This window comes from Chaetodon auriga, chromosome 2, assembly GCF_051107435.1.
Source record: "Chaetodon auriga isolate fChaAug3 chromosome 2, fChaAug3.hap1, whole genome shotgun sequence".
In the NCBI taxonomy this organism is placed as follows: Eukaryota; Metazoa; Chordata; class Actinopteri; order Chaetodontiformes; family Chaetodontidae; genus Chaetodon; species Chaetodon auriga.
In genome coordinates this window covers 25,198,652-25,207,802 of record NC_135075.1, presented here as the reverse complement: position 1 = coordinate 25,207,802, position 9,151 = coordinate 25,198,652, and the positions used below count along the sequence as shown (strand labels likewise).

The following is a 9,151-nucleotide window of genomic DNA, read 5'->3' as shown; positions in this document are numbered from 1 at the left end:
TGATTTGCACTGACTGCCAGTGAAACCTGTGGTTGCAACATCGTAGCATAAGTTCAAGTCAGTTAAATTGTAATGGAGTTAAACTTTCCCAAACAAGAATGGGCTCCCACCTGGGTCGCAGTGGGGCGACCACTGGGGGGCCCCGGACCACAGATTGAGAAGCACCGCTGTAGGCACATGAAGGGGGTGGGGAAGAGGCAAGTACGCAACCACTCAGGGCACACGGGCACTGGAGCAAAATATTCATCCCCACTTAACATGTCAATCAGGATTAATGCCCTTACAGACCTCTCCTATAGGTTCAGCCAGGTCCTTTGACTGGTGGAAGTACCGAAGCCAAGACAGAGGCGGTAATATATAAGGCAGGACAGGAGCACAGCTCCAGAGCTTCAGTAGCGCGCACCACGGAGCGTCGCCCGGACTTGTGTGCTTCACGTTTCTGCGTCTCTGGCAGCGGCTGACAGGCGTAATGACCGATCAGTCACACAATTCGACAGCGTGATGCCCGTCGACTAACATGTCAGAGCTCCTCGAAGTCACACACCTCTGCCTGTAAAGCGTTTCCTCGTCAGTGGATTACTCATGCAGCAGTTTCTGAGGCTGCACATGAGACTGTTTGCATGCGGCTAAAAACTTGCTGGAGCTCAGAAGTCGCCGTTTCTGCACTGCTGGAGGAGATCTGTTGCGCACGTTAACGCTCAGCGCAATCGTTCCACTCGTCGGCTGCGTGACCGCGAGCACTTTCCGAGATGGAGTTGAGGAGCGCGTGTCGTATGTTTCTTTTCCCGGTTCAGATGATCTACTACATAGTCAGGGCAAGTTTGTTGTCGCTGTTGCCAGGCAGAAGGAAGGATCTGACCAAGGAGGTGGTATTGATCACCGGTGGGGGACGAGGCATCGGGCGCCACCTGGCCAAAGAGTTTGCCAAGCAGGGGGCCAGAAAGGTAATCTCATTTCACTACAGGCGACTTGTTGCACCCGCATTGCTCCTTCCACAGAAATGCATTGGCTAACCGCTGAAGTTATTTTGCAAGCACTTTGTTTTGGTCAGGCATGGAGTTTAGTTTGCGTCCAAACCAGCAGGAGTAGTTGGGCGGCCTGAATCCCCCTCACACCTCCCCTCCTTCCGGTAGCCCGGTCAGTCCTGTCCACCCTGCCCCAAGTGTATTGTTCCACTGTAGGTGGAAAACAGGGATCATAACCTCTAAGTAGCCTAGTTGGTCCAGTGAGACCGGAGACTTTGCCCTCAATTTTGCTTCAAGTATTGCACAACAGCGCGGGTCAACCAGAGGGCAGGTCCGGGCAGCCTTTATGGCTGATTGATGTGATTAAGTGCAGTATTGGGCTGACATCCATTCTGCTGGGGTCCGGGGTGAATCTGGTATGACTGACATATCCAGAAAGTGTATTATGTAAAGATTTAAGCTGTGATGAATGCATTAACTCTATGTGTGTGTGTGTGTGTGTGTGTGTGTGTGTGTGTTTGGAGTGAGGGGGGGTGGAGATTTCTGTGCACAAAGCCTCACTGAACCTTCACAGCCATCCACCCAATAGCAGTCGAGCTCTTACCTTGTTATGGTTTCTTGCCATTTTATTGAGCAGCGCTGTTGTAAAATCTGCCAACATATCACAACACAACAAAAGGCTCCTTGATGCTCTTAATAAAAGCCAGATTAGGTTTTGTTTTCACGCATAGCATGAGGACTGGAGATGCCTTTTATGGAGTGGATGCAAAACTAAATGAACCCAGCACAAACAGGGAGGAACACATTAGATTAGTTTGGATTAGTCTAATGCAAAGGTGGCAATTCTAACTGGTAACAGTGAGCAATATGATGAAAAGTAATATTTACTATGAGACTGAAGTTATGACTCATCATTATTTCTCCCAGCTGGATATTAAGATGATTTAGCATGCTGTTATCCACGTTTTGATAACTCTCTGGAGTAGAATCAACAGTGCAACGTGCGTTATAGATTTTAAAGCGTTTCTCAGTTGGACTGAACCGTGTTTGCACACCCTGAAATTGCAAAATCAATAATCTCCCTGGAAATCAGTTTAAAAGTAACACATCCAGTCCTGCCCATTTTGCAGAATCACCCCACCCATCAACACCATGCACCCTCACCATCCCTCACCCCTCCCTAACAAGGAACCGTCACTTGGGCCAGTGGCTGCACGCACAGTTCCCCATCACTGCAGGTCAGCCTCTGCTCCCATCGTCATTTCCAGCTACACTTTTGCCTACCAATCCAGTGGGTGAACATTACACAGCTGAGTGCCCGATGAGCCGCTGGTGTCCCTTTAGCTGTAATGTGTTAATACAGAGCAGCTCTATTTTTGATCACCTCAGATGGGAGTCGTCATTACACGGCGAAGAAAATGATGGTAATTTCCCTGGTAGAAAGCAGCGAGCAGCCCAGCTGAAAGCTGCGGGTTGTAATTATCCCTACATGTGTGACATGGGCTCATCTGAGATGCTGTCTTAAGGCGCAGTTTTAGTAGCTTGAAAACATTGCTAAAAGCTCAATGAAACACTAACTGCCTCCCTCTGTCTTTCAATGCCGTCTCCTTGGGGGACGAGCAAGAAGAAACCAGTGGGTTTTAAAAGCTTTACTTTGCAGCTGCACAACAAAGGATGTCACCATGCTTTTCAGCACCCCATTGTTGGGTATTATCAAGGTGTGAAGGCTTTGAAAACAACACCTGTGGTAATGTGTATGACAATTACTCCCTGCCTTAAGACATGCTAAAAGGAAATAGGACGGTAATTATGAATAGGGCTAACCCCGACGAACCCGTGCTCACCCCTGTTTGAGCCCCTTTGTGATTGGCAGCCGGAATTTCCTTTTCCCTCTCCTCGGCTTTGGTGTTTTCACGGTGTGAGGAAGACTAACTACAGCGCTGATGAAAGAATCCGGCGAGATGGAGAGCCGGGTACTCAGGAGGGGAGCCAGGTCTTCTTGTGTGCTGTTAGGGGGGGACCGTTGCAGAGCGAAGCTCTGAAACAATAAACCAGACCAAAGTATTTTCAAAAACGGCATCCAAGTTCAGAGCACTGCGAGAGGTCTTTCAGAACAATTCCAGTAAATATTTGACAACTTAAAACAGCATATTTCTTCAAAGCTCCTCTCAAAGTAGTTTTCAGTAGCATGACAACAACTCGAGAAGAAAGTGTTTGCAGAAAACATTGATTCTTACGTGGCTGTTAGCATTACATAAAGAGATCACTGCAAGGCAGATGAAGCAAACCGATGCACTGACAACAGGTTTGTGTGTGTGTGTCTGTGTGTGTGTGTGTGTGTGTGTGTGTGTGTGTGTGTTGTGCTGGAGGCGGGAAGCACACCGCTCCCAGCTGGGTATTGCCCTGCAACTGACCTTGCTGTCTCCGCAGTAATTAGACAGCGGCAGGCGACTGCCTCCTGAACTCCTGCTGCCCCCTCTGTGTGCCGCCTCTCTGCTGGCCCATACAATGGGTGTGAAAAGGAGGGTTCATACCCACCCATACATTCAGACCTGGGAGATAGAGTATCACTGTAATTCAGCTGGAGCTACTGGGGACAGGGAGACGTACACCACAGCCAGTATTGAGTGGCATCTGCACTCTCTCTCAAGATCTTGTGTCAAGCGTTGCAGCATTAATTTGTCGATCAGAGAGCTTTTACTTACAGTCTGCGCCGACGTTAAGTCTTGTTAGGCATGCCTGGTTAGAACAATTACCGGTTCATCACTGATAGCGAAGGGGGCTCATGCAAGGCCAATTAAAAGCTGTTTTCTTACTGTTTCTTTCCAGATGCAATTTGGCCAGTGCTTGTTTGTTCTGAGGGTCCTGTATGTTGTGACGGGTGATAAACTAATGAATTAAATAGCATTTTAACAAGAGAGCACAGTTTGAGTGCTGGCTTTTAATGAGAGCTGTCAGGTTTGTTTGTAAGGCTCAAATCCTATTAAAAGCTTTCAGTTATTTATCAAGACCTGTCTGCCTTCACTGATTACTCAAATGGGCTTGCAAATGAAGCAAACAAGAAACCCAATCAAAAGCAACTCAAACAAGGGCTGTTCAGAGGAAGCCAAACCCTTATTGCTGTGGATCAGATAAAGAATTAAAGAAAACATTCCAGACTGTCATGTTTGATGTCCCCCGAGCTTTAGAGTGTCAGTGTTTGTCTGTTTGATTCGACACTCTTACTATCAGACAGTTATTGACATGCATTAAAGCAGTAGCAGAGCAGTAATTTCGGTGATTTTTAAGGGTTGTGGTTGTGCAAATTAACACACCGTGTGTTATGTTTGGCTCTAGATAAATGCCGAGTAAATTTTAAAAGACTGGCACCGCCTGAAAGCGTCCTGTTACTGCAAGATGACAGGTTCAATACATGCAAAAGACAACATGAGATCATCTATAGTAATGGAAGCCTTGCAAGTGGCAAGAGACACGCTCTCTTTTGTGTGTGCATGCATACACACACGCAGTCTTTCTGTCTCTCACATACACAAGATCACTTTCCAGTAGACTTTTTGCTCAAATATTAACCTTGGTCACGGGCGACCGGCCAAATCCCACACTGGCGTCCTCAGCACTTCACACACGCACTGTTTTCAGACTCCCTGACCAGAAATGACGGGGCTCATCTGCCCAACAGGCCGTGTAATCTCTTTGAGAATTTGTGTTTGAGAGATGAGGAGGGCTCACCCCCTGATTTCATTACCTTTCCCTGACCCCAAAGACTGACAGATCTAATTGCCCAATCACTAGTCCCCCACCTCCATCCAACCCCATGTTCCCTGCTCAAATGACCGGCCTTCATTTAGTCTCCGGGTGGATGAAGAGACAGTTCATTCACACAGCAACCCCCAAGCCTTTAATCTTGCTCGAAAACTATTTGTTGGAGTGAAAATGGCCTCTCTGTTCTCTGAATGAAAGGAACATTGCTGCTCAAAGATCTCCACAGTTACACCAGGTTTCATTGCCAGAAAAATTGCGCAAAACATACGTAATGTTTTGTTGATGACTGACTGTAAAAACAACCCTTTTTGTTCCATTTATAAGCAAGAGTTCACTGGATTTGCTCCTGATCCCGACACTGTTTCGGCGCAGAACATTCCCCTGTTTGTTTCTAACCTTTTTGAAAATGCTATTTTTGCGCCAGGTGATCTTGTGGGGCCGAACAGAGAAGTGTCTCAAGGAAACAGCTGAAGAGATCTCTCTGTCAGGAACAGAGTGCCATTACTTCCTGTGTGATGTGGCCAATCGGGAGGAAGTTTACAAGCAAGCCAAGGTGGTTAGAGAAAAGGTACAGCAACTTCATATTTCCAGACATCTCTAGCTGTGCAGAAAGAAATTTCATTTGCACTCAGTGAGACGCTTCATGAAATATTTCTCTGTGATGCCTATCTGTCTCTTATGCATATGTATATTGGCTCTGAGCTGCTCTCTCTCCCATCTGGTGTATAGATTACACTTCATCTGAAATATCTGAATAAGAGCGGGGAATTTTGCTGAGAGCTCTGGTGCAGCACAACTGTGTCATCTCATGGAAGCAGAGAGAAAAACACACAACATCTTTGACCGTTTTTTCTTACTGTTGTGCTTTTTAATCTCAGGTTGGAGACGTCACGATATTGGTGAACAATGCAGCTGTGGTCCACGGCAAAAGTCTGATGGACAGCGACGACGACGCCCTTCTGAAATCCCAACACATCAACACCATGGGACAGTTCTGGGTAAGGCTTGCAGGAGTTAAAGCCGAGGCGGTTTGCATGCAGAAGTCGGGGAATTCCTCCCGAGCAGATTATCCTTATCGTTTTCATATTTTGATTATAGCATGGCAGTATTTACAGTAGGCACCCCCGGACTTGTCAATCATGACTGCGATTATGGCAGGTTAAGTAGGGTATTTCCAAATCTTCTCTCAGCCCCTGAAACATCAGAGGGGTTTTGAAACTCGTGGCATTTCTTTTTTGAATGGAGATCAAAAGACTTTGTCGTATGCAGACAGAAATGCAATTATCAACTAAATGAAAATTGAAATGGGTGGTTACACTGTGGGCCTGTTCTGCTCTTCTTTTTACTCGACTGAATATATTTCACCTTCTTCTTCCTCCTTGTCTTTATTTTGCCCCTTCATTCACCCTTTTGCCTTTCCTCATCCCAGACTACAAAGGCCTTCCTGCCTCGGATGCTGGAGCTGCAGCACGGCCACGTCGTGTGCATAAACTCCATCCTGTCCCAGTCTCCCATCCCTGGGGCCATAGACTACTGCACCTCCAAGGCCTCGTCGCTGGCCTTCATGGAGAGTCTGACGCTGGGCCTGCTGGACTGTCCTGGCGTTGGCTGCACCACTGTGCTTCCCTTCCACACCAACACAGAGATGTTCCAGGGCATGAGAGTCAGGTATTTGAAGATATGTGTAATTGTTTTTTATTTTTAGCCTCTCTGGCGACGTGGTTCAGTCCAGCACTTTAACATCATAACAGCTATTGGATGGATTTCCATATTTTGTACATTCATGTTCCCCACAGGTTGAATCATACTTCCTCCTCCTTTGGCTGAGGCTGAGATTTTCACTTTAGAGTAGAATATCTTTACAACTCTTGGATGGATTGCTGTGAACTTTGCTATATGTAGATATTCAAGGTCTCCAGAGGATAAATTCAACTAAGGTGATCCTCTGACTATTCATCTTACACCACCTGTAGATCAAAACTTTCACCACAGTCAAATTGTTTATCATCTACTTGGATGGACTGACACAAAATTTTGCTAATTTTTGGTTCCCAAACAGTGTATCCTATGAACTTATTTGATCCCCTGACTTAATGAGCTACAGCCTAGTAGACCTTAATAAAGGACAGTCACAATGTGTGGAACCTCTAAAGTGTAACTTCATGACTGCAGCCCTTCGGCTCCTCACAGAGCTCTGCTGGCTTCATAGTCCGCTGCAGTTTTGTTATGGCTGCTTAGCTCGCTCTTCAACACACTGGTCAAAAATAACAGCACCTAAATCACCTAACAAAGGAAACTGCTGTATTCATGAAGCGACTCATTGATTCTCAGTCCATCCGCCTCCTGGTGGCTGCCTTGAGACCCGTGCAGATGACTCTGAACCATGATGCTTTAAATCTCTAATATTGCTAAACTGTTTAACCTGTGACCCAGAATGTGCTTGTAGAGGTGTAAGAGTGCACTCAACCTTTCAGACTGTTGTGTAAAAGCTGTTGGAAATGTCAAACCTTTAATGTACAGTTTGGCAGCTTACACCAACAGTGTATCTAAAATCTGTGGCCATGCTGCCATAAAAAGCATATCATGTGGCTAAAGCAGACATTGTTTGTAATTTCAAATGACTTGTTATGAGCAAGGGATGCACCTTGAAATGCATTCTTCATTTCATCAGAATGATCCTCATTTTATCTTAAAAACACTGTCTTTTCTTCGTAGGTTTCCCCAGCTCTTCCCACCTCTCAAACCTGAGGTCGTTGCCCAGAGGACTGTGGATGCAGTCCGAGCTGACAAGGCCTTCCTCTACCTGCCCTGGACTATGCATGCCCTTGTCATTCTGAAAAGGTAAAAAAAAAAAAGAAAAAAAAAATCTCATTCGACATTTGTTCTGTCTTGTTTTCACCACCATAATTGTTTCGTGCTTAACATTCCTTCCATGATCTTTATGCACTTTCTAGCTTCATGCCACAAGTTGCACTTGAAGAAATCCACAAGTTTTCTGGGAGTTATACCTGCATGAACACGTTCAAAGGGAGGACATGAACTCACAACGTGAGAGCGACCTCAACAGCTCTGAGGTATAATGAAGGGAATATGGACCTTAAGGCATCTGGAGGTGGAGGAGGCCCCATGATAGTGTGAAGACAAACACTTAGCGGACACGAAGGTGGTTGCTTCTGCAGGTAGAATTAATTGACAAACTGCAGGACTGACCCTGGTCCCATTTGTATGTGTGTGCGTATATGTATAGTATGGAGAACTGAATGCCATTCTCACTTTGAACAGAAGCCATGCATAGGTCTGTACCAGTAGTTATTCTGGGAGTTTTTTGTGACACTTGTTTTAGTCTGTTTTTACACGTCTTTTTTTATTCTCCTTTTAATGTGTCTTTGAATCAAAACAAGATAATAAAATGGAGTTTTAGAGACGCACCGTGTTTCTTTGTGCATGATGAAAATAGAAAAAGTGAACACTTGGGAGGTAGACATTGTTTTGTGTCTGGGTTTTGACTCCCATGGCAGTGTGATAACACCTTTGATTTATTCCAAGCATGAGATCAGTGACTGTGACAGACGATGTTGTCAAAACGTAAAACACGCTTGGGGGGGAATGTGTGTTATTGTTTGTTCTCTGCTGTCAGAAAATGGTGCAGGCAGATGATGTAATTCTCCATAAATATAATGAACTCAAAACAAGTCGGTCAGGACCTGCTCATCAAACGAGCAGAGTGGTCTAAACCACGCTGAATGAACATTGACGGGCAGAGAGACCATTTATTGAGTCGTGAGAGGACAGCAGTCATCTTCAGGCCTGAATCACTAAAGGTAAAAGTAAACTTCTGACAAAGTCAGCTTTTTTATTGTCGGGTATGAAGGCGATAATATATCAAATTTGGTTTTGTTAGCTTGGCTCATTCTGGCTCATTCTCATATAATCTTCAATCACTCAATGTCTGCAACTGCGACACGTTTGCAGGAGCACAGTAGATCACACAAATGTGATTTGCATTAGTAAAACCCCAGAGGCTAATATTCCCGAAAAAAATGTGGAGCCTCTTTCACTTTATTGCATATGAATTTGAGCATGTTCCAAGACTTTAGAGCAAAACAGGAAGAGAGCTGTGGAAATTCACACTGGCTGAGATTTATCGATGCCAGAGTCTCATAATTACCTTGTGATTGAGGATATTATTTAAGAAATAGAAAAAGCATGTTGTAAAATTGGCTAGAGCCAAGCTTGGTAGCGGAATTACCAAAGACCGTTACGAAAGCTTGGAACTGAAATTAAACAATGGTCTGACCCGTGGGAAATTTGCAAGGAGCCTCTGATCGAACGCTACAGTAGCTGATGAGCACCTTCAACCACAGAGGAGAAACTGATCTGTGATTTTGTCCTGTGTGAACTCCATGAAACCCTGTAAAGGTACT

General features: G+C 45.3%; 1 protein-coding gene across 1 annotated transcript; it reads left to right on the top strand.

Annotated features, from left to right (window-relative positions):
- Positions 1 to 203: 203 nt before the first annotated feature.
- On the top strand, positions 204 to 8,151 carry dhrs3b (dehydrogenase/reductase (SDR family) member 3b). Its single transcript, XM_076744626.1, has 6 exons — positions 204 to 944; positions 5,152 to 5,295; positions 5,606 to 5,725; positions 6,157 to 6,395; positions 7,443 to 7,568; positions 7,682 to 8,151. The coding sequence occupies exons 1-6, from the start codon at positions 750 to 752 to the stop codon at positions 7,764 to 7,766; spliced, it is 909 nt and encodes a 302-aa protein (XP_076600741.1). The 5' UTR covers positions 204 to 749; the 3' UTR covers positions 7,767 to 8,151.
- The last annotated feature ends 1,000 nt before the right edge of the window (positions 8,152 to 9,151 follow it).

Excerpts from the sequence above, each read along its gene's own strand:
- dhrs3b (XM_076744626.1), top strand. The coding sequence starts at position 750 with ATGGAGTTGAGGAGCGCGTGTCGTATGTTTCTTTTCCCGGTTCAGATG. Across the intron at positions 6,396-7,442 it reads TTCCAGGGCATGAGAGTCAG|GTTTCCCCAGCTCTTCCCAC; the intron begins GTATTTGAAGAT and ends TTTTCTTCGTAG. Across the intron at positions 7,569-7,681 it reads GCCCTTGTCATTCTGAAAAG|CTTCATGCCACAAGTTGCAC; the intron begins GTAAAAAAAAAA and ends TGCACTTTCTAG.